Source organism: Corticium candelabrum, chromosome 8, assembly GCF_963422355.1.
Source record: "Corticium candelabrum chromosome 8, ooCorCand1.1, whole genome shotgun sequence".
Taxonomy (NCBI): Eukaryota; Metazoa; Porifera; class Homoscleromorpha; order Homosclerophorida; family Plakinidae; genus Corticium; species Corticium candelabrum.
The window spans coordinates 2,820,814-2,845,220 of NC_085092.1; the positions used below are offsets into that span (position 1 = coordinate 2,820,814).

The 24,407-nt window shown below is 41.9% G+C and overlaps 2 protein-coding genes and 3 long non-coding RNA genes across 7 annotated transcripts; 1 reads left to right on the forward strand and 4 right to left on the reverse strand.

The window, feature by feature from the left end:
* Positions 1 to 3,275: 3,275 nt before the first annotated feature.
* LOC134183214 (uncharacterized) lies at positions 3,276 to 5,859 on the reverse strand. 2 transcript variants are annotated; one of them, XR_009970461.1, is made up of 4 exons: positions 5,614 to 5,859; positions 5,433 to 5,554; positions 3,857 to 3,980; positions 3,276 to 3,799 (listed from the first exon to the last, which is right to left on the reverse strand). It is a non-coding gene; the product is annotated as an uncharacterized LOC134183214 (long non-coding RNA). The 2 variants fall into 2 exon arrangements; XR_009970460.1 differs by having other exon boundaries at positions 3,276 to 3,980.
* A 593-nt stretch (positions 5,860 to 6,452) lies between these two features.
* On the reverse strand, positions 6,453 to 13,406 carry LOC134183212 (uncharacterized). 2 transcript variants are annotated; one of them, XR_009970459.1, is made up of 7 exons: positions 12,537 to 13,406; positions 12,328 to 12,478; positions 12,177 to 12,245; positions 8,156 to 8,241; positions 7,943 to 8,056; positions 7,145 to 7,287; positions 6,453 to 7,074 (listed from the first exon to the last, which is right to left on the reverse strand). It is a non-coding gene; the product is annotated as an uncharacterized LOC134183212 (long non-coding RNA). The 2 variants fall into 2 exon arrangements; XR_009970458.1 differs by having other exon boundaries at positions 8,156 to 8,244.
* Positions 13,407 to 16,211: 2,805 nt separating this feature from the next.
* On the reverse strand, positions 16,212 to 17,280 carry LOC134182840 (uncharacterized). Its single transcript, XM_062650280.1, has 3 exons — positions 16,976 to 17,280; positions 16,848 to 16,920; positions 16,212 to 16,760 (listed from the first exon to the last, which is right to left on the reverse strand). Exons 1-3 carry the CDS (start codon positions 17,278 to 17,280, stop codon positions 16,212 to 16,214), a joined length of 927 nt encoding a protein of 308 aa, XP_062506264.1.
* Positions 17,281 to 18,267: 987 nt separating this feature from the next.
* On the reverse strand, positions 18,268 to 19,735 carry LOC134182841 (uncharacterized protein K02A2.6-like). The gene is made up of 2 exons (XM_062650282.1): positions 18,328 to 19,735; positions 18,268 to 18,275 (listed from the first exon to the last, which is right to left on the reverse strand). Exons 1-2 carry the CDS (start codon positions 19,733 to 19,735, stop codon positions 18,268 to 18,270), a joined length of 1,416 nt encoding a protein of 471 aa, XP_062506266.1.
* Positions 19,736 to 22,725: 2,990 nt separating this feature from the next.
* On the forward strand, positions 22,726 to 23,768 carry LOC134183821 (uncharacterized). Its single transcript, XR_009970587.1, has 3 exons — positions 22,726 to 23,221; positions 23,283 to 23,352; positions 23,417 to 23,768. It is a non-coding gene; the product is annotated as an uncharacterized LOC134183821 (long non-coding RNA).
* Positions 23,769 to 24,407: the final 639 nt, after the last annotated feature.

The window sequence follows — 24,407 nt, forward strand, 5'->3', positions numbered from 1 at the left end:
TCTTTCACACAGAGAAGCAAATTGCGACCCAGGATCATCTATACTACTTTACAGTTCTCTACTATGCATAACCTGTCAAAAATAAGATGTCTTAGGGCTGCTTGATTCTCAAACAACCCGAGATTAGATACAACAATAATTTTAATGAACCACATCCTAAAAAACTGGGGCTAGTGCCTACCCTAACCCATAGTAAATTGATGGAGAAGAGAAAGGTGTGGTGGCTACATAAGGCTACCCTTCCAATTATGCATGATCTCTTTGTCAACCTTTGAATGTATATTAGCCCTACAATAATTGCGTTTTCTGTATGTTATGGAAAACATGGAGTTATTGCCTCAGTGTTCTGTGAAATATTATCAGGCCGTGGGAAGCATACCTGGAAACAGTAAGCACAAATGTTGGGTAATTTTGTGGTTGAAAGGTTTTGCCACCAATGATGTAATTAATTAATAAAATGGCTATTCCCTAAACCTTTTAATTAAGTTACAATTGAAGTTGGGGGTAACTGCTGTGATTGCAAGTTTTACCACTGAATCTGTGCAAAGTGTGCTATCACAACACATATTGGACATGCTATGATGACTACAGTAGGGAGATAGCAATTTGTCATTGGGAAAAAGAGGACAAATAAACAAACTGCAAGCACTTTCCCTGCAGCTATATCATTATGTTTCTAGATAAGCAACTCATCCGGTATCGTATTGTCTTTATATCATGAAGTTGGTGGCTGCACTAATGAAGTCAGCCACAAATACTCTGATGCTTTGGTATGAATCATGGGAATCGATCAGTTCAAGAGTTCAAGCCCCTTTCATTCTCCTTTGAGTGGACACTATCTCACCCTTTCTAGGTAGCTGTATACTAAATTAACTGCTACAACTTTTTATCAGCTAAACCACAGTGCTTGCTGCAGGGCTATGTTACATGATGCCAGATAACATGGGAAGCTTTTTCCTGCTAATTTATTGGGTTTTTCTACAATATGTCAATTGCAAGATTGTTTTTTGGGAAGAAACTGTGATGGGTCACGTATTATGGGCTACCATAGACGCTAGCCCCAGTTTTTGAGGACATGGTTCGTTAAAATTATTATTGTATTTGATCTAGCTGGGGTTGTTTGAGAATCAAGCAGTCTTAAAACATCTTAGTTTTTGACATGTTGCACGTAAGCTGTGAGAGTAAAGTCATAAAGCTGGCACTGCTAACGGTTCCTCGAGGTTGCAAACTGATAGATTTCTGATCGTATTGACAACTAGAGAACTGAAGAGTAGCATAGATGATCTTGTGTCACAATTTGCCACTCTCTGTGAAAGACACCTTCCTCTAAATAGCTTGTGTAAACAATTTCTTAAAGTTAGCTGTCGCTGCGAGTGTAATTATCAAAATTTATAATAGATAGAACCTATAGCTTGTGTTGAAATATAAATTTTTTAATATATAACGTTGTCTAGACGTCAGATGTTCAGCTTTGTTTATGAGCCCCACTTTGAGACCCATGTGACGTCCTTGGTATATGCAGTTAGTACTCGTTTGGTGAATTGGACAAGATAGGTAGCCAGCACTGTGCAACTCAAAGTATAGGATACTACAGAGCGTGTACTTTGTACCTTAACTGGAGTTGCAGATTTACTGTATTGACTTTTTAGACACTAGCGCTCCAGGGGAACAGTGAACAGATATTGCCATTACTCAGTATCTGGTTTCATAAACTGTGACATCATTGTGGCAGACATTAAACTCCAATTATTGCAAAGTAGCACCGCAATGGCCTGGTTTTGTAAATACTACCAATGCAAATGAACAACTGAAGTCTTCTCAAGCACTGATAACAGAGAGAAATCTCACATAACATTGCTTGCTTTACAGGAAAGATCTGGCTATAAAGTAGGTTCCTAAGGTACACTGTATCTCATCTGCCTTGTTTATGTTCAGTTGACCAGTACATCAACTTAACAGAAGCCAGACTGATCGTTTTTTGGAAGTTGTGTACTCACTGTTGGACACCTGTCAAGCAGATTGATACAAGACAAGAAACGACTAGATTTGAGGGGTAATAACAGTGTGGTATGCCTAATCCATTTGGCCCAATGGATCATGCAGTATGTTTTTATATGACCACAATGGCCTGTTAGGCTCTCAGCACAGTATCAACCGGTACCATTATGATCCTTCCCATCTCCTGGTCAGAGATAATCTTGAATCTAAATTAGCACTTTCCCAGTAATGCAACTACTGTGTTGAAGATTTCCTTACAGCATGTGTAAACATGAAAACATCCATTACTGCATGCTATACTTATGCTTGTTCATGCCAAAGAGAGCACTAATTAAAAAATGATGGAGTCTTGATATTGCCTTCAAATCAGTGGGAATGGCTAACAGCTGTGACAAAGTGTATGTGGTGTAGTAAGTCTTTGCTACAACAATAGTGATCATGACTGGAATGTGACAGTTGAGTTGATGTCTAGGCAATGTTCTTGAGCCATGGAGGAACTTAAATGCTTACACTTACACACTGTTTGGAGATATTGCTGGGACACTTTAGAATCGCAAGAAATGAATATGGAGTCTCGTAGATAAGCTCCTGTTTCCCTGGATGGCCATTGGCCAGTGATTGAAAACGTGGTCACTACTGATAGCAATCGCTCTCCAAGACAAATGCCAATGTAACACTGCCCAGCATCCACCAGATATTGTGTTGTAAAGCAGGACTGCCACTCCTACGCATTAATTCTTATGTATCTAGCTGACTCTAAACGGCACTTCTCAACCCCTACAAATACGTAGAATGTCCTACGCAAATTCACTACTGCAAAATTTCAACGGCCTGGAATAACTAATCAGCTAAATTCTGTTGCTAATGTCATTTTGTAATGTTGTGTTGATTTGTGAGTGCATACTAACTAGTATTTATAACACCTTGCATGTGTCTGTGTAGACATCCTCTAAGAATTTAGTATAGCTACTGAAATCGTACTCTCACTGCATCCTGACTGGCAACTGGAAACCTTGCTAAACATAAACTGATGTTATTTGATATCTTGAGATGACATCACATTACATCATTATCATCTATTGTGTAGCAATTAAAAGTTATCCGTGATCATCCATGTAGGGGCATGAAAAGTATGTGTGGGTCTAATAGGCGTGGTTTAAACATGAGCGTGGGCGTGGTACAAGTCATCCTACGTATTTTTTACTTACAAAAAGGTGTGCCAGCCCTGCAAAAGCTATGTACATGTCATTCACTCATATGGTGACTTGTAAATTGTTGTACTGAAGTCTAGAAGTCTTAACCACCGTGGTGTTGTGCATTGCATTCAGATATCACTGTTGACATCTGGGGCAATGTTTTCCCTCCTAACATCTCCACAGATGATGAAGGCTCAAAGAAGTCTGTGTTGACTGCTTCATTGTCATTTGTGCTTGAGTACACAGTACAGTACATCCAGATAGTGCACACATCCACAGACCTCTGACCTCACTGGCCAATAATTTCAATTTCAGTCATCAAAGAAGAATTAGGTACACCAATCAGTTGTAATATACAGGGCTGATATGGATACACAAATACATAGAAACTAAGAGTAACAATTAGTTGCCTGTCATAGCAATGACTTTTCCCATGGAATGAGTTTGAATGTAAGCAGCAAGTTAATGTACGATGTGCTCACAACTGGTTTGCAAGCTTGTTCAAGGTGAACTGTTAAATCATTGGAGCTCACTTTTGTTTCCTGAATTAGAATAATTTGCTTCAGGTTGGTCTTTTCATTGTTGGTTCAAAGGATCCATTCTTCCTGCAATAACAGGTACTATTCAGCTGACAATTGGTGTATTGAGAATTGCACTTGTACTGGATAGGTTCAGCACAGAATTACAACATTTCTCCATGGGTATGCTTGCCGTAAACATTGAATGCTTGTTATTTGCTTCAACGACCGATTGGAGTCAGAATCCTCCCAAATAAATAGGTGCTTTCTAAATTGGACAAAAATTATAAATTAAATACCAAACTGGAATCAGTCTCTGTAGCTTTTAGTTACATGAAGAAAACACTACAGTAGATTATGAGGCAAACAACACCAACTCACCATGCACAAATAGGTGCTTCTAGATGTTTCTAGACACTTTCAATGTTCCCAGTGTTTTTTAATGCAGGTATGGATCAGTTTTAGCACAAATATTTATATTGGCATGACTACAAAACATTTATAAACTTGATTCCCTTGACTTGTCAGTAATTGGCATCTGACACCACCTCATTGTAGATGATCAGAATTTCTACACTGTACTGTATTGTTAACACCATGGTTACTATGGTGGGCCTGTTCATGCCAATATGGAGCATCACTATAGTACGTTGGTGCTACAAATCCCCATTTGCATTTTACTATGTCATTCATTATCTTTGAATTCTTTTGTAGCATATAGCCATCACTTTGACAATGGAGAAACAGAGGCTTGACATTGATAGCTACAACGCTTTCTTTTGTCCATTGTCATAGTGAATAATATATGAAGCAGGATCTGCAGTGGTTGCATGAGTCTCTTGCCTTACACCAACAGCTGTCAGGTTAGGAAGCAATAGTTGTCTATCTTTGGCTGGGCTATCCCAGTAGTCAAATTTTGCACAGTACCATAGACTATATAGTCTTTCACCAGATCATGAAAGAAAGGTTTACTCAAACTTGGTATATAACAGTGAGATACTGAAACTTCCCTCTTGCAGAAATCGTGGCAGCTACCAGAGTAATTTATGTTTATAGAGACTAAATGCTTTGACATCCCAGAGGCCATATGGAGTACATGTACATTATGTATTATTAGAGATAGTAGAAGAGATCTGCCTTGTACACTAGCTGTACTATGATAATGGGTAATGCATATTGCCAATGGACTTCAAGTTGTTTAGAAAGTCAGTGAGCAAAATAACTCTTGTCTATGTCTGTCTGCCACTGGAATCACTCTAATTTGTATTGTTGTAAACGGATGTGAGTACCATTTGTCTGCTCTCTTTGATAGCTCTATAGATGCCATTATATACGTAATTAAATTAAATTCTTTCAACCTACCCAGTGCGTTGCATTTTGGCTCTGCAGTAAAATTATACTCATTTTCAACCACTCCTATTACATGAAGATAGTCCTAGCTCATTGCTAAAATACTTTGACACAATCAGAGTCTACTATTACAAAGCTAGTCAGTTGTTAAACAAGAGAAGCAGGACACCGACAGACAAAGAGTATTAAATTTACAAGGTAAGGGGTTGTTGGGCTGATAAGTATGGCAATGTTGCCAGATACTGGGAATAATAAAGATGTTTGTGTAAATTTGTCTCTTAGAAGGCTATAGCTGTACATTCCTCTGAAACATCTCAAAAGTACTCAGCTGGCGAGTTCATGTAACTTGGGCATAACAATAAATACTTACCTTTTCACTTGGCAACTTCACTACAACCCTTGCTCGTGCTGCAGTTGCTATTGTACTAGACAAGCACGACTGTTGAAACGTCCCTTACTTTTTTCAACAGACATAAATGCACCAGTAGCATTCTGACAAATGAGAAGAAATTATGTGCAACACACGCACGCACACACACGTACACACACACCATGCCATGTGTCACGCTGCCCTCATTGAAGAGGGGAGCTAGGAAGTTTGCTTTTCCCTCGTTTGTAGACGAACAGTAGAGGAACAGTAGTGACGTTTCAAGTCTCGAGGTCATGCAACTCGTTACATACATGCTGGAAAGAGTTCCTGTCGACAGTTATGCGGTACCCACGATGACAATTGTGGCGTCTAAAACCAGGTGTGGACTTGAAGCTGCGCAAACATTGTCTACAGTGGAACAAGCAGCAAGCCATGTTAGTCAAAGCTGGATGCTCAGTTGAGGTGTCTAGATCACGGGTTGGTTCTGACAACACTGTTTGAGTTCTTGACACACACACACACACACACACACACACACACACACACACACACACACACACACACACACACACACACACACACACACACACACACACACACACGCACACACACACACGCACACACACACACATCTAGCTGTTCTGTTGAAAAGCTAGCGTTACACGGTCACCCTTGCTCCTATATAAAATCTTCATGCGTCCGCGTGAGTTCTCCCCCCCTCGTGCGATTCGCATGAAACAGCCGCTTCCGCGTGAGATTATCCTGATGTTCATGCGGAGATGAAGTCTGGATGCGATTCTCATGAGATTCGCATGATGTATAGGCTACTCCGCATGATCTTTGCATGAAACGTAAGTCTGTTTGAGCTCCGCACGAGTATTTGAGCTCCGCATGAGTAATTCAGCTCCACGTGAGTATATTATTATATTATAATTATATTATCTAATATACTTACTTATTGTGAGTAATTCAGCTCCGCGTGAGTACGTGTATCAACTGGATATTCTGAGACAGGTTGCATAATAACATACATTATCCGGGGTAGAGCAGTGTTCCCGGATGCGGTAGATTAGTGGCGCGAACACTAAAAACAATCGCAGTGGCTAGAGAGCCAGTATCGGCCCCGGATACGGAGGACTTGGAGTGCCGGTAATGTGCACGTGACCCATACTCCCGGATTCCTGCTAACGTGCGTCCTGGGTTCATTGTCACATTATCGTTCGTATTATGTTATGGATGCGGTGACGAAGTGTACGCGCACGCGTTCTTGAACATGCATAGCTAGTCTAGTCGTTTTCAATAGAAGGAGCACCTAGTTTTGAAGTGTTCATTGCTTGACTACCGAAGCCGAGTCTCACGTAATTTGGATCACACAAAATTGATGCTTCCTCATCCAAGATGTGAAAGCAAACTTGGCAAACATAACTGCAATGTTTACGTTTCTGCTTGACAACATCTGTAAGTAGTAGCCAGGCATTATCGGTGAAAAACTTTCGAATTATGTGCAAGTCAACATTGTCATCAAGGACTGCATTAGAGATGTTTTCTTGCTAAACTTTGATGTCTGATTCATCGATCAGCGTCTTGGGATTTTGTAGTGCAGCAGCTGCTATATTGTCATCAACAAACCATGCTAACATGACTGCAAAGTATGAAAAAGCACCTCGTGAACAAGGCCTTAATTATAAGCAAGTAAATGGACATGTGAATACCTCTTCTTTCAATGATGTGTGTAATTTAATGAATGGTTGTACTTTTCCTGACTTTGCTTTCTTCTTAGCCGGTAAACCAATCACAGTCAATTCATGGCCTTTTGGACGGCCACGTTTTCGAAGAATAAGAGGCATTAAAATACCTAGAAACAGTATCATTTGATTTCCTTTCATCCTTAGCAGTGATATTACAGTATTTCAGTGATTATGTGCATCAGGGGTATGTGCAGAATAGTCACTCAGTAACATTGTTACAAGTAAGGGTATTTGTTCTGTGAGTACTGTACATTGTTTAGGGAACAGTATGATCAAATTCATTGCATTGCCAAATTCAACAGTAGGGTGAAGGCAACTAGGAATATAATATTCTACTTGGACATCTAATTATGCAGGCAAAGCTAGCAGGTATCGCAGGTTTTAAGCCCTTTTTTTCACAACGCATGCATGCAAGTTTCACTGATACTGAAACTCCACACTAGCAATGCTTACTTAACAAGTCAAGTCGGCATTGCACATACACCACCAAAATTAATCATCTTTTCTAACATGTCATTTAATTCTATTTTTTGATTAAATGGTTACTCTGTAGGTAGTTTCATATACAGTCTGTTGATATGCTGATTGTTGTGCCTAAAAATTTAGTGTAGAACTAGCTGGCATGGTGCTTGCATTTAGTTGCTTGTGAAACTGTTAGGTACAGAGTCTACTATCAGATATGCTGATCACTTAAATTGAATGAGGTTGTAAGTAAGTAAAGTATTCAAATCAATGCAATTAATGCCTCTGGTTAAAACTCACTTTGGAGATTTTGTAAATTTTGTTTGTCATAGTTAGAGGTAGTTGCTTCGGATGAGAGAGTTTCTGATGGATGAGAGAGTGGTTGTGATTCACTAACTGTAACACTTCTTGGCTCTGTCAATATAGAAAACTATTCATCAGCGGACACAATGTATTAAACAGCATGAATGTTACTTAGCATTCAACAATAAGAGAAGTGTTTTGAGAACTTACCCTGAACAATGATATTTTCAGTAGGCGTACATACTGCTTTATTCTTTGCAAAGTTTGTTTTGTCTGATTTTTTAGTGAATGATCATCTGCTGCAACACACATAATTGTATGGAACATATTAGCCTAGTTTTTCTTACAATAATGTGGTTTGTTGTCTGTGTCAAGAGAGGTAATATGTTAATGCATACATGTAGGTATGTGTGCAGTATGTATGTCTGCACAGTATACAAGTATGCCCGCGTGTAAAGGGCATATATGTTGTGTGTGTGTGTGTGTGTGTGTGTGTGTGTGTGTGTGTGTGTGTGTGTGTGTGTGTGTGTGTGTGTGTGTTCATGCATGTATGTGCCATATTTCCTCAAATATTAACACGTGGTTTACTATTATTTCAACCTAATTAGCTCCATGGGTGACTATTCAAGCACTTTTTTTACTGTTTTTCAACATCTGGTATTATGCCTTTTCCACTCATTTGTTTTCATTTTTATGTAGATTTATTCGAATTTCTTTTTATCCACTGACGAAGGTTCTGTTTGTCGACTTTGTATTTTGTTGCCACACATTGTTCAGAGATGATACTCTACTTTCCTTCACAATATTCAATTTTTCAGATCTCTTTTTCTCTTCGTAGACAGTTCTTGGCAAATGGCAAACTAAACAATGAGTGTGAACAATGTCGGATACCAGTCTTTGGCTCCAAGGCATGGGTTACTGTTCAAACATGGGTTACTATCATTTCAAACTGATCAGATCCTTCAGTTATATTCGAGTACAGTTTATTATTCAAGGAAATATGGTATGTATGTATAGGTTATTGTGTAATTAGTATGCTATATGGCTTTTTAAAGCACGAGGGGCATGGTTATCAAGGTCTAAACCCTGCTGCTAGTAAAAGCCATATAGCATGCTAATCATATAATAAGTAATTTATACCATGGTTATGTGATGTGTATATGATAAGTGAGAGTGCAATATTAACCGGAACTTCTTGCACACTTGCCGTACAATATTTCATATACTCCATCTAAATAAGCACTTGTGACTGGTCGCACGTCTTGTGACCATGGTATAAGTGTATACGTATGCATGTATGTATAAATGTATGTATGTCTGCGTGTATAAGACACTGTTGGTTCATAAGTTTTGGGTACCATTGGTTGTGTTTGTAACACCATGATTAGATTTCATAGTGTTTTGTGAGTAGAGTGATTTGTTGTAAATTTTGTACGTTTTTGGTGGAGTCGCACAGACTCTTATAATACAAAGAAAAATGTATGTATCAGTGTTGTGCAATATTTTACAATATTGTCTGTTGGTAATATTCTCAGGCTTCATTGTACTACACACATCTCTAATTCAGGCCTTGCTTCCCATAGAGAGCAAGCAGCCACTACATAAAAGTGTCTCCACTGAAACCAGTGAATCACTATGATGTAGGTAGGTAGGTAGGTAGGTAGGTAGGTAGGTAGGTAGGTAGGTGTAGGTAGGTAGGTAGGTAGGTGTAGGTAGGTAGGTAGGTGTAGGTAGGTAGGTAGGTGTAGGTAGGTAGGTAGGTGTAGGTAGGTAGGTAGGTGAGTAGGTACAGTACCGGCAATAAGTAAGCTGACAGCGATAGGATACGCTAGGATATGATATGATACCATAAAAGATACCATGTAGGATAGGATAAGATAAAAGATGATACCATACAATTAAGATAAGATACCATCCATAGGATATACCATACGCAATATGATATATGATACAATTAAAATAAGATACCAGATGGTACGATTGATGATACGCAATACCATACCATACGCAATATGATACGATACGATACGATACGCATACGATAAAAATGTTAGGTTACTTATTGCTGGTACTGTAGGTAGATACACAGGTATGTGTAAAATCTGTTAGACAATTACATGTCAAGGGTTTATCAAGATTAAGCAGTAGTCATGTTTATTTCCTTCAGTTGAATCTATTGGCACAAAAGAATTAATAGAATGTACTAGTAGTCTCTCATCAATTCGATTAGTGAGTCCATCAGCGCTGAGACCGTGCTTCTACTGACTTGAACTTTTAGTGTCCTGTGCGTAGAAGTTTGTGTCTAACAAATTATTGTCAGTCAGTCAGTCAGTTTGCTGTGATTGTACGGACTTGAACTGTCATGGATAATATTTTTAACTTTAGTGTTTTGTATGTAACGAAAGCTTGTGTGTAATGATTATTTTTGTCAGTCAGTCAGTCAGGGGGCGGAGCTTCTAGAGCATGCGCAATCTTGAGGGTAACACGCACCTTTCGCCAATCTTGCTGTACACGAAATCCACGTTTCCGGGTCTGCTTCTGAACCGTAGATCATCTTGCCGTTGACTAGGCTTTGTAAGTAAGTTCACTACTTACCATTTCGTGCATCTTGTGAGAGACTTTGCCTGAGTAGAGACGCGTAGGAAGCCATTTCTTGAGTGCGGCTTCTCGAGGGTAAGAGACTGCTGTTCAAGCTGAAGGCGCCTGATTCACATTCTGAACAGATATACGTGGAGTGGAAGCACAGGCGTTCCGCGTTGTTTCTGGGCAGTCTAGCTTGCTTCTGTATATATGTGATTGGCCAAGTCGAAGTTCTTACTGTGATAACTTGCACTCGATAGGTACACTGACGCGGATCAGAGTACAGTACACGTACTCTGTAGTCTGTTTACAATTAGCTCTGCAGTCTACAAGTCCCAGCAACAGTTATGTCTAAAGTAACACAACACATACGCACTAGTCCATAGCTGTAATGTCTAAATCAGAAAGCAGAGGCTGTTCTACCTCATCTGCAGTTGATCAAGACGTGTATAGTAGTGATCTCAAAATTGAAGATGTTAGTTGTCAAAAATGTCACTGAGGCGCTGAAGCTGATGGTTTACGACCAATAATTGAACAGCAAGCAAATGAAATAGTGGAACTTCAAAACAAGATTAGAGTTCTGGAGCAAGACCTTGCATCTGCAGAGTCTGGGTTGCAAGGAAAGGCATTCTCATGATAAAATCAAGTCTTACACAGGTTTTGTGTAGAGAAATGTACTTGGTACAGTGTGGAGTTTGACTGAAAGCAGCCAAGACAATTTTTCTGCATAGCAAACAAAGAATCAGGCCAAGGCACATCAAGTGATGTGTAAGCTCATGAGCTCACTGCCTTCCATGAAGAGTTGGATAGGCTAGACAAACTTTTGCTGACTCTAGTTCGACGAGATACATAGTTTCACAGTTCCACAGTTCAAGTAATTTTTGCTAGATGGGGGAAAAGTAGTCCTAGTTTCAGCCGCACAGACAATGACAGTGCGTGACGTTCGGTTACCCCGAATGGGTTCTCCTACTACAAAATCTTCCCCTACCACAAAATCTTCATCTGACAAAACTTCCATCACTAAGCAATGAGTAGTCTGTCTTTCCACTCCACGTGCATCTGTTCAGAATGTGAATCAGACGACTTCAGCTTGAACTGCAGTCTCTTACCCTCGAGAAGCCGTACTCAAGAAATGGCGTCGTACGCATCTCTACGCTGGCAAAGTCTCTCACAAGATGCACGAAATAGTAAGTAGTGAACTTACGTACAAAGCCTAGTCAACGGCAAGATGACCTACGGTTCAGAAACGTGGACTTCGTGTACAGCAAGATCGGCAAAAGGTGCGTGTTACCCTCGAGATTGTGCATGCTCTAGAAGCTCCGCCCAAATATCGTCTATTATGAAGGTCGATGATTGACTTTGCATGGACATCATGCGGATTGACTTGGGTCATATTGAGGAACCGTAAGTGCATCTTTCCTACATGTAGTAATACTTCAGTTAGTCAGCCTGCACACCTAGGAATATACATGGAGGTCTGCTTAAAAACAACTCAGGCAGAGGTCAGCGGAAGTACTCGGGTTGATCCCCTGGTGATTTTGAGGGGCTGGTGCCCCTAACCCATACATGTATCTCCAATAAGAGTATGTAGGTAGGTAGGTATGTAAGTATGTAGATACACAGGTATCCTTAGATGCTGACAGACAATTACCTGTCAAAGGTTTGTCAAGATTAAGCAGTAGTTGTAAGGCCTCATCATGTTTCTCTCCTTCAGTTGAATCTATTGGCACAAAAGAATTAATATGGCTGTATGATGTTAAAGATATGTTTGCATATATGCATGGACGCTAGCAGAATCTTACCACTGATCAGTTTCACTTCTTGTCCCTTTTCCCAAGCAGAAACCAACTCTTTCATTACATTCAATCTGCTTGTGAAATTGACTCCTGATGCTTCTGAAGCTAAACTAGCAAGTTTGGTAGCAATCTTTAAAGCCTGATGGAATTTTTCAAACTACAACACGGACATGTGCTAATTTATGTAACAGTTGAGAATCACTTTGACAACGCACCTGAGTGTACTTTTCTTGATGGTGTTTCAAAGCTAACGATGGTTGCTGTAGACGGGCTTTGATGAGCAATAGGTGAAAATGCTCTGTGGTTAGATTTGTAGTAATCCAAAGACCATCTTCTGTCACAAAAAAGTTCTTCAGTGAACATGTTCAATCCAAGATCAGATCGAGCTGCCAGTATGTGATGACAAGGCAACCTCATTGACTGCCAAGTCATGCACTGGCATGTTGCGGGGGTGACTACTATTGTATGCAACATGGTAATGTTGGTTGCCATCATTTGCGAGCTGTACCTTTGTCTTCATATCCATCTGTTAGGCAACAAATCTGTAGGCATAAGGTGTAAGATACTTCATTTAGTTAATCGGTGCTGCATCAGTGATAGAATGGTATGTTACAGGGGCTTTGAGAGTAGACAGACTTGCTTGATAGTCTTGTTCTGATCGAAGCACTTGTAAAATAAGAAAGAACTTGTCAACAAATGTTTCTAGTGATGAGTACCAGGAAATTACTGATTTTAACTTTGCATTCAGGGACTCCAATCTATTGTTGATATTGTTAAAGAAATTCCCTGTGCTATACTTCATTCCCATCGTCCACTGCTTCCTAATAGGGTGCCACTGATCATCAAAATACTTCAACACAATTGGAGGAGCACAATTTTGAAACTGCCTATACAGATCCAGGTACTTTTTTTCAGTTGGAGCATAGGCCATTTGCTGTACCATTTCAAGGCATGTGCTTCGCTGGCCAGAGGTAATGCCCGTCTTTAGAAAGTGTGAAGAGAGAATGAAGACGGTAAAGCAGCAATGATGTATACTGGGTATATTTATGTATTTTCAATAGTGTAGTACAGTACTGTGCAGATATAACAACACTACATCAGAGGTTTCACTGATCAACTATATATATATATATATGTATATATATATATATATATATATATATATATATATATATATATATATATATATATATATATATATATATATATATATATATATAATAACAGTATTTGCCGAGCCTAGTTAATTACTGTTTCTTTTTACGTTTGTTCTTTTTATCTGAGACTACTGTATGTACAGTATTTTAGCCTGGGGCCACAATTTGCCCCATCACCATGGAAAAGGTGTAGGTCCTTGGATTCCTAAACAATTGCTAACGTACAAGCTGCACTTACGATGTAGACCGCTTTCCTTCTCCACGGGCAGCGAATTTTTTGCCTCCGTGAATGCAGCTATACGTCATCTCGTAGTATGTAATTGCGTCAGAAAGGGGACGATTGATTCGCTTCCGGGCAGCCTCAACACTTCTCGAGTCTCTTCTCCATAATTTTGTATATGTTTATGACTCATACACCGACAATCGCTCTTGTAGGTCGGCCAATGAGTTGAATCTTTTCCCAACAGAAAAGAATGCGGAATCAGTCGGACTTCCCGCCATTCGTCGCTTCTAATTAGCATGACATCATCGGTCACGTGCAAATTACCGGCACTCCAAGGCCTCCGCATCCAGGACCGGTACCGGCTCTCTAGCCACTTCGAAAAACAATAGTATGCTGAGTTGTGTTCACTACATTGGCGACGAGAATGGACGAAGCCACAGCGAGTGGAACATCAACAGCCATACCAATGCCTGTGGCAGCGTTCGGCAGGCTCTACGCCTTTGATGCGGAGTCCGACGAGTGGCCGCAGTAAGAGGAACGAATGTTGTGCTATTTCGAAGCCAACAGCATCACCGATATGTCCAGCAATTTTTCTGTTTGCAGTCGGCGCACGCACTAGACTCGAGCCAGTCCTCCCCGCCTTCGTCATTCCCCGGATAGTCAATTCTCGCCGTGGAGAGACTGGTTTCAGACCGCCTTCTTCCGGTGCAATTAACTTTGAAGAGGTTATACCTTCTAACAGACAGAGTTACATAAACGGATCCCGGGATCCATTTAGTGGTCGCTGCTTGTATCCTAGTATCGTGATTTGTTAGTAAGTGGTATCCAATTCTTCTACAGTGTAAATACGTATGCCGTGCCTGTTGCTAGGCCATACAGTGTCTAGTCTACTGCAAAACAACATGTTTTCAAGGAAACGGGGCGTCAAAACATTCCGTTCTTTACGAGGTAGCTAAGGATCATGCATGCTAGTTGTTAGTTCAATCGAGCAGCCTAGAGATCTCTCCACTCTAATGTACAGTGCTCATGCAGTCGGTGATCATTCCCAGTGTAGGGTGCGATTGACCATGCAGACCAAAGAGCAGTCCGTTGGTGTCACTACAGCTTTACTTCACGAATGGTAATTATTATTCTAGACTCACTAATGGCATCCGTCACTAGGCATTGAGATCTCAAACGTACAACATACGCAGGTTTGAAATTCATTATGAGATCGGCACGCAGTCTGAAGGTTCGTTGACAAACGATGTCTAAGCAGAAGTAAGTATACTATTGCAATCACTCCAGAAGCCTCCTCTACTCGAAGCTGACGTCGGAAAGATGATCAGAGATGTCTTTGGGCGGAGAGTACAAAGAAAGAAGACAAAGCACCAAGGAAACGATGTCAACAAATATTTCGGCCTGAAAAGAAAGCGTGTGAACGACGACATAGCACACGACTCTTCTAGGAGACCGAGTTCTTCTGGCCTTCCTAGCATAAACATAAATGTAGTCGACCTCTTGGAGAAAATACAGCAGCAAACGGACGCGCTGGAAAGTGAGAGGCAACAGCGACTGAACCTGGAGAGACAACTTCGTGAATTAGCTATAATTAATAACCTATAGTTAGAGACGTCTAGATTATTTCTATAAACTTCCTACATGTACAGGCTGTCAGAGCTACGAAACATACCTGCTCTTTCACGATTTCTCAACGACTGAGGCATCAGTCTCGAGACCTCAAGAAACAAAATAGGCAATTAGCGACAACTACCTAGATAATCTGCATGTCATTATGTGACCATGAAACCGTATCTACATGACGTAAAATTCCTGAGGGCGGTCTGAAACCAGTCTCCAAGGCGAGGATTGACTATCCGGGGAATGACGAAGGCGGGAAGAGACTGGCTCGAGTCTACGCACGCACGTACAAGTTACTGCGCAACTTGACGGCTTCCGACAAACCGAGAGAAGGTCTTTCACGGAAGCTCTGTCCAACCACTACAATTAACCCCAAGCATTTGGTCATGGTAACTTACAGAGACTGCGATTCAATTCAAGAGTCCGGCATACGGGTGAGTCAGTTGCAGAGTTTGTGTCCGCGTTGCGCGCGTTATTTGAGGTTTGTGAGTATGAAGAGACACTGAACGGGAATGCTCCGTGATCGTTTTGTTTGTGGTATTGACGATGAGCGCACGCAACGGCGATTGTTAGCAGAAAGGAGTTGTTGTTTGCCGGTCGTTGGAAACAGCGCGCGCTACATACGCGGGAGGGGAGAGGAATACGCGGGAGGGGAGAGGGAATACGCGGGAGGGGAGAGGGAATACGCGGGAGGGGAGAGGGAATACGCGGTGTATCGTATATGTGTTACTCTCTTGGTATACACCTTACTCTAGTGTACAGCACTACTACTCACATTGTGTTTACACACTCTACTCTACAGTCAGTGATCAATATCAATAACTCTACTAATTACCATACATCCTTCTTTCTTTAAAAAAAAACAAAAAATAAGTGAACTAAAGTATATGTTACTTTGTTACATAATCCTTCAAATACTTAGGAGGTCTGGCTGTTCTTCCGCTCCTGGTGGTGGTAGGCTTCTGCTGTAATTGTGGTTTTGGTTGTGCAATGATAGACTCGGTAGTTGGAATAGATTTGGTCACTGCATCTGATTGTTTTCGTGTTACTGGTGGATCAGCTGTGCTGGTGTTGTGATCTTCAGTCGTAGCTCGTAGTTGTCTTCTATTTCGTCGTAAATAAGTTCCACCCTCTGTTTCAACTTCGTACGATCTTATTCCCACTTGCTTAGTCACCATTGCTTTTCTCCATGTCTTGTGTTGTCCAGATGGTTGTATTCTCACTATCTGTGTCGGCTTCAATTGTTGCAAATCCTTGCTCCCCTGGTTATAGTAATGTGCTTGTTTTAGCTTTTGTCGTCTAATAGCTTCCGATTCATCATGAATTTCAGGTCTCAACAAACTTGTTGTGGTTGGTAATCTCGTTTTCGTTCGTCTTCCCGTTAGTCTCTGCAAAGGGCTTGATTGTAAACCTTCATTCAGTTGGAGTATTTCTATAATCTAATAGACATAACCACGGATCACTGCCTGTTGCAGCGGCTTTCTTCATCATTCTTTTGACTGTCTTGATCGATCCTTCCACCTTGCCATTGGATTGGGAAAAGTATGGGCTTGTGACGGTATGTTGAAACGACCAATTCCTGGAAAACTCAGCGAATTCCTGAGACGAATATTACGGTCCATTATCGCTGACAACTGTGTCAAGGATGCCATACCGTGAGAAGTGTCTCTTCAAGCATTTGATGACTTCTTTTGAAGTGACGTTTTCCAGGCAATCGTCTTCCACAAAAGAACTATAATAGTCCACAGTCATCAGGTACTCATAATCTTGAAAATGAAAAATATCAGTCCCAACTTTTGCCCATGGTCTTAGAGGAAAAGTGTGACTAATCAAAGACTCCTTGAGCTGCTTTACATCAACGCTTCTGCAAGTAGAACATCTAGATACATACTCTCGTATCTCCGCATCCATGCCGGGCCAGTATATACACTCTTTGGCTCGTCTCAGACAGCCGTTCATGCCTATATGAGCATAATGAACTCTATCTAACATTGTTGCTCTCAAGCTATGAGGAACAATGACTCTATCACCTTTAAAGATGGTACCATTCTGATGTAACAGCTCATCTCTAATATCATAGTACTGCCTGATTGACTGTGAAACATTGTTCTTGTGCTCTGGTCATCCATTCTGAATCATATTCTTCAACTGCATCAGTGTTTCATCTGTCTGTGTTCCTTGCTGTAACATCTCAATACTAGTTTGGGTCATAGGTAGATACTCTGTTGCATCCTCATCATCCAGATGTGGCACTTCTCCATCAAGGCATGCATCGCTGCCTTCATCAGCTACATAGGCTCTCGATAAGGTATCTGCTAAGAACATGTGCTTGCCTTTTCTGTAGACTACGGTCACATCATAACTCTGCATGCGTAGAAACATTCGTTGCAATCTTTTGGGAACGGAGTGTAGCGGTTTCTTGTGCAAAGCTTCAAGAGGTTCATGATCTGTTTGTATTCTGACTTGCCGTCCAAATGTGTATGTGTCAAACCTCTCTAGACCAAATAATATCGATAGCAGTTCTTTTTCTATTTGCGCATATTGCTGCTCCGTAGAAGTTAAAGCTCGACTGGCATAAGCCACTGGTTGTCCTCCTTGCATTAGTGCTACTCCAATTCCTAGTCCCGAGGAATCGCACTGAAGAGTTGCTCTTTCCTTGTCATTAAAGTACTTGAGAACTGGAACCTGTGTGATTGCTTTCTTGATACTGTCCATCGCTTTGTCATGTTCATAAGTCCAAATCCACTCAACATCTTGTTTGGTCAGCTGTCTCAAAGGCTCTGACATAGTAGCCAGTTGTGGCAGAAATTTTGCCAAATACGTGACCATACCAAGCATGCGTCTAACTCCTGCAACATCAGTTGGTTTCGGCATCTGATGTATCGCTGTTATCTTCTTAGGATCTGGTTTAATTTGCCTCATCAGTCAGTAGATGACCCATGTATGCTACTGATCTTAATTTCAATCGAAACTTATCCTTGTTCAGACAAATCTGTTTCTTCTGACATTGTTTCAAAAACATCTCAAGTTTCCTGTCGTGATCCTTAACTGCTTCTGCATAGGTAATGCCATTGCCTGCAATGAGTATGTCGTCTGTAATTGCAAACACTCCATCTAGACTTTCAATGGCCTCTTGTAACCGTTGTTGAAATATTTCTGGTGCAACTGAGATATCAAAGGGCATTCTTCGCCAACAGTATCTCCCAAAAGGTGTACCGAACGTGGTGAGTTTCTGCGACTCTCTATCAAGAGGAACATGCCAGTACCCATTCCTGGCATCTGCAACGCTGAAGACTTTCGCATTAACCAATTGTGGTAATAAATCTTCCAACGTTGGGATTTGATAATGGCTTCTTTTCAAAACTGCATTTAATGGCTTTGGATCCAAACATAATCGCAAACTGCCGCTGGGTTTCTTGACAATCACTAAACTCGATACCCATTCTGTAGGCTCATCAATTCTTCCAAGTACACCAAGTTTCTCAAGACGATCAAGTTCTGCTTTCAACTTTCCTTTAATAGCAACTGGGATGCGCCTCACTGGCATCTGGACTGGTTTCCTTGATCGGTCTACATCTAGATGTAGATCATTTCCTAGAAGACCAACTGCCTTCTCAAATACTGTATGGTACTTCTGCAGCATTGGGTGTGTGTGCTCTTTACTCCTCGGCTTAACCTCTTCGTCAGTGGCTATCTTCTGAATCATCTCATGGTGAGCAGTTAACAAACCCATCTGCTGCACAGTAGCTGAGCCCAAAATTGAATTTTGCGCATCTTGTATCACAACAAATTCCACATCATACGTTTTCTCTATTCTAGGATTTGTCACGTTCACTTTGCATTTGCCATATGGTTTAACTCTGCTTCCATCATACAAAGTTATCATCTGTGCTGTGGGCATAATCTTGGTCTCTCTGGGAACCTCATTCCTTTTAAGCACGTTGCACGTGGCGCCCGTGTCAAGCTGGAATTTGACACCTTTTCCATTGATGTGCATGTTGGCATAGACCTGGCGCTGATAATTCCACCCATAGTTGTCTCTGCATTGCATCACCTGAACATCCTGTTGAGGCGGAGTCAGCGTAAGAGTCAGGCATTCATCATCTTCGCTTTCATCTCTGTTGGTAGCTACATGTACTCGCTGTCGTGTGTCTCTCTGTCGCTTTGATCTGCACTTCTGAGCAAAATGATTCCTCTTGTGGCAATTCGTGCATTCTTTGCCGTATGCAGGACACTTGTTTGCACCTCGTTCATGTGTCAAACCACAATATTGACACTCTGGTTTGGGCGTGTTCTGACTTTGACCCGTGAGAGTCCTCTGTGTTTGTTTACGTTCCTTGTCTGATGACTTCCTAGAGTTCTCAGGCTTTGTTCGCCGTTTACTCACGGAATGTACCAACTCTTCTCCTGTCATCCCTTTCATCTGGTGTGTGGTGGCCTCATAGGCTCTACACATATCTAGGCATTCAGCTAGTGTCAAACCCTTCTTTTGTAATAGTTGCTTCCGTAGCACATTCGGTTTCACTCCATAGACAATCTGATCTCACAAACGTTCATCTGCATTTGTTCCAAACGAGCATGTGCGAGCAAGAGTTCTCAGTGCAGTAACATACTGATCAATCGCTTCGTTGTCCTCTTGCTGCCTCCTCTGGAAATTGTAGCGCTCGTATATCGTATTCGTTTCTCCTATAATATGCTCTTCCATTAGACCAAGAACCTTTTGAATGTCCTGCGCATCAGCTGGCGTCTCAAACGGGAGTGCATGTATACTCCCAGAGCATCTGGGCCAAACACGTAATGAATGTGGCAACTCTGTACTCACCTGATTGGCTCTTCAATCCTGAAACCAACTCATATGAGTCCCACACTTGCTTCCACTGCCTCCACTGCACCGACACGTTGCCTGTCACTTTGAGTCAATGCGGCAACGGAACATTGCTTCGTAGTACGGGCATAATGGCTGTAGCTTACGCTGCCATTTCCGCAGGTGGCACCTCAAGCTCGTTCTCTTCATGTTCAGACATGACTCACTCCTGACACCATGTATCGTATATGTGTTACTCTCTTGGTATACACCATACTCTAGTGTACAGCACTACTACTCACGTTGTGTTCACACACTCTACTCTACAGTCAGTGATCAATATCAATAACTCTACTAATTACCATACACGCGGGAGGGGAGAGGGAATACACGGGAGATAATGGCGTCCAAAGTTGTTGACAGGACAGAAGAAGCGGAGGGTGCAGGGGTACACTGAATGCAACCACAAATGCCCAAAGCCTGTTATCATTGTGGATGGTCAGGACACTCTTCTACTGAATGCAGGTTCAAAGAAGCCAGATGTTTTGCATGCAAGAAAGTGGGACACTTCAGTCAAGTCTGTAGATCAAAAGGGCAAGGCAAGAAATCCAGTCAGATTATGAAAGCACAGCCAAAACCGCAACCCACACATCAGGTGGAACAGGCAGACTGGGGATGATGAAGAAGAACCTTTAGAGCTGAAACATATACCCAGGTCCCTGTAAGCAAAACCAAAGCGGCTCCCTTGATGACACAAGTGAAAATAAACGGGAGATGCTTGAAACAGAGGAGCAGCAGTGGCAGTAATTAGTGCCACAACTTACAAGACAATGCGGGGCGTCTCCTCCACTTCTTAGAGAGAGTACACGTGTACCACCATACTGAGAGCATATGGGGACAGAGTAATTAAAGTGTTGGGTACTATCAACACCGGCTTAGCGTGGTCCTCAATTTGGGGGGCTAATAGATTAGACTGCAAACTACACCAATTTTTTCTTGCAGAGCCACGCCTTTTTACTTTTCGCTCGCAGTTTGTAGACATGTAAGTAAAGAGTATTGATTTCTATTTACAAATAAACTGAGTGCCGTCAGTGTGCGTAAACACTGTTATAGTCCGTGTCAAAAGTTTTCAAGGCTCGCTGCGATCATCAAATTAGAATTAGAGCGCGGCCCCGTTCCTCGGACACCATCATATTCCGGACGCGAGTTCTCAGTCATAGGCTTTTGAGCGCAGTCCCTACGACAGCATAAATGTAGGTATTGGAGTTGTAGCAAATACAGTGTCCCAAGATCAACACTACAAGACCACCTTACCGGACGAGTGAGCCTGGTGCTAGGTCCTGCTATCCAGAATATTTAGATGAAAATGAGAAGCAAATGCTAGTCTCGTTTGTTGAGAAAAGTGCTAGCATAGGCTACCCCAAAGATTGACAAAAGGTAAGCAACAGCTATGCACCCACTGATGTCAGTACAATTGGAAGCTCTAAATTTCTGTAGATTATGGACTTGGCTTCAAAACTCATTGCCGCTAAGTGTTTTCAGCAAGATGTGTCTCTCAGCTATGGATGGTGGGACCGATTCAAACAACGACATCCCAAAGTCACAATTTGAAAGCCAGAATTTCCCGTGCTAGAATGCTGGCAACAGACAGGCAGGTTCTGGACAACTACTTTGAGATTCTCAAGGACACGCTAACTGCCAACAACATCTGGGATCGTCCTTCACACATCTTCAACTGTGATGAGCCAGGCATGCCTCTCAAGCCAAACCCTCCCAAAATTGTAACCATCAAGGGTCAAAAGCATCTCTACATTGTAGCCTCAGGAAACAAGACCCAAATAACAGTGATGAGCCGCGTAAACGCTGCTGGCTATGCCATTCCTCTACGTGTAATTTTCCAATAGAAACCCGGAGTTAGTGACAACCTTTGAGTTGGGGGGGGGGGGTCCCAGGCACTTACTACAACGTGTCAGATTCAGGCTGAATGAACAGCGAAATCCTCATTTTTGTTCCATGCACCATCTCTCAGACCGTTCATACTTCTACTGGATGGGCATTCATCCCATTATAACCTTGGAGCAATTAAGATGGCAGTCCAAGAAAAGATCATGTTTTATCTGCCTCCAAATACTACACATGTTTTGCAGCCATTGGATGGCACCTGCTCCTCATCCCTCAAGGACAACTGGAGGTGAGTTTGCAAGAACTACACAGCGACCACAGGCTGTGCAGTCACTAAAGCTGCATTTTTCAGCTGTTTTGTAAAGCTTGGAAGAAATCTATGACTTTAACCAACATTGCCACGTCATTTGAACAGACTGGAATATACCCATTCAACCCCTATGCTGTGCGCATACCTGGTGATATGGTCATGACTCCACCACCAAAGAAAACCCTTGCAGAAGAAACTGGACTGCCATACATTCCATTGATCAGCCCAGCTCCAACCCATAATCATCCAGCTTTACCAAGACGACAGACATTAACACCAGAATCTTCAAGAGCATCATTACCTGTTACAGCTTTGAGACTCTTATCAATGAACTCTATTCAAGCACAATTTCAGAGTGTTTTGCAAACTGAATTATTGAAGTCACAAATTGCACTGCCACCTTTGCAGGGTTCTCAAACACAAGCATCATGGATGACAACAGAAACTGATACTGAAACCTTCTCAGACGCTGAAAATCGACTGTTCAGCATAAGGTACGAAGAAGGCTATGATATCAATGATGAGCGATACAATACGTGGCTTAGAAAAACTCATCCTGAAGTTTGCATAACTGTCAGGCAACGTGTGAGTCCGGCCATGGAGTCTCTGCGAGCAACGTTCATCCTCAACCACTCAGAAATGCTGTGACACAAATTCTCCATTTGCCAACAGTAACATCAAAGGACAAGGCAACTGTAACAAGGCACAAACCAACAGTCCTGACAGCTGTAGATACTGTCAAAGATATGGAAAAGAAAGAGCAGAAGGAGAAAACCCTTATAGCAGAAAGACAAGCCAGAAAGAAACAAGAGCAACACTAGCAGCGCAAAAACAACAGCAGGCTACACAGCAATGTCTGACAAGAACAACAATCAATCGCACTGGTAAAATTGTCGTAATTTTAAGACACTATAATAGTAAACAAAGTTTCTGTGTTTGGTACAGCTGGTAGGCCCAACGTCGACATGCAAGGTGCACGGACAGCAACACAGGTCTACAAGAGCGTCAGGCAAAGGTAGATATCAATCTGAGATACAAAGTGCACATGTAAACGTACTAACCGCAGCCAAATAACTTAGGGGCGTTGAAAGAAAAGCACGGGCTGTCCCTATGCGAACTGGAAATTGTGCTCTCGCCAAAGCTGGAAAATGGGTGACGTGTATTGTCTGCACCATCTGGGTGCATCAAGCCTGTTCATGCAGTTATGCTGCAAGACACTCAGAACTTCAAACGCCTAAGCTGTGTAGACTAGAAGCCTACCAGAGGGCTGCGCTAGATGCTAGTAGAGTAACATTGTAAGCAGAAACTAGATTAGTTGCTACTAGATTGATCATTGCTGAGTCAAATAGAGGTAGAACGACTCAGGGGTCATACCACATTTCCTTCCATCTCTCTCTCGTAACACCACCACCGGCAGACCGCTGACTGCAATAGACGATATTTGGGGGTGGAGCTTCTAGAGCATGCGCAACCTCGAGGGTAACACACACCTTTCGCCGATCTCCGTGTACACAAAGTCCACGTTTCCGGGTCTGCTTCTGGACCGTAGATCATCTTGCCGTTGACTGGGCTTTGTAAGTAAGTTCACTACTTACCATTTCGTGCATCTTGTGAGAGGCTGCCTGCGTAGAGACGCGTAGGAAGCCATTTCTTGAGTACGGCTTCTCGATGGTAAGAGACTGCTGTTCAAGCTGAAGTCGCCTGATTCACACTCTGAACAGGTACACGTGGAGTGGAAAGACAGACTACTCATTGCCTAGCGATGGAAGTTTATCAGGTGAAGATTTTGTGGTAGGGGAACCCATTCGGGGTGCCGAATGTGACGCTCTGTGTGGCTGAATAGGACTACTTGTTTCTCCCATCTAGCGTTCTTGAACTGTGGAAATGTGAAATTGTGTATCTTGTCGAACTAGAGTTAGCAAAAATTCGTCTAGCCTATCCAACCCTTCATGGAAGGCGGTGAGCTCATGAGCTTACATCACTTGATGTACCTTGGCCTGATTCTGTTTGCTATACAGAGTAATAGTCTTGGCTGCTGGTTCAATCCAACTCCACACTGTATCAAGCACA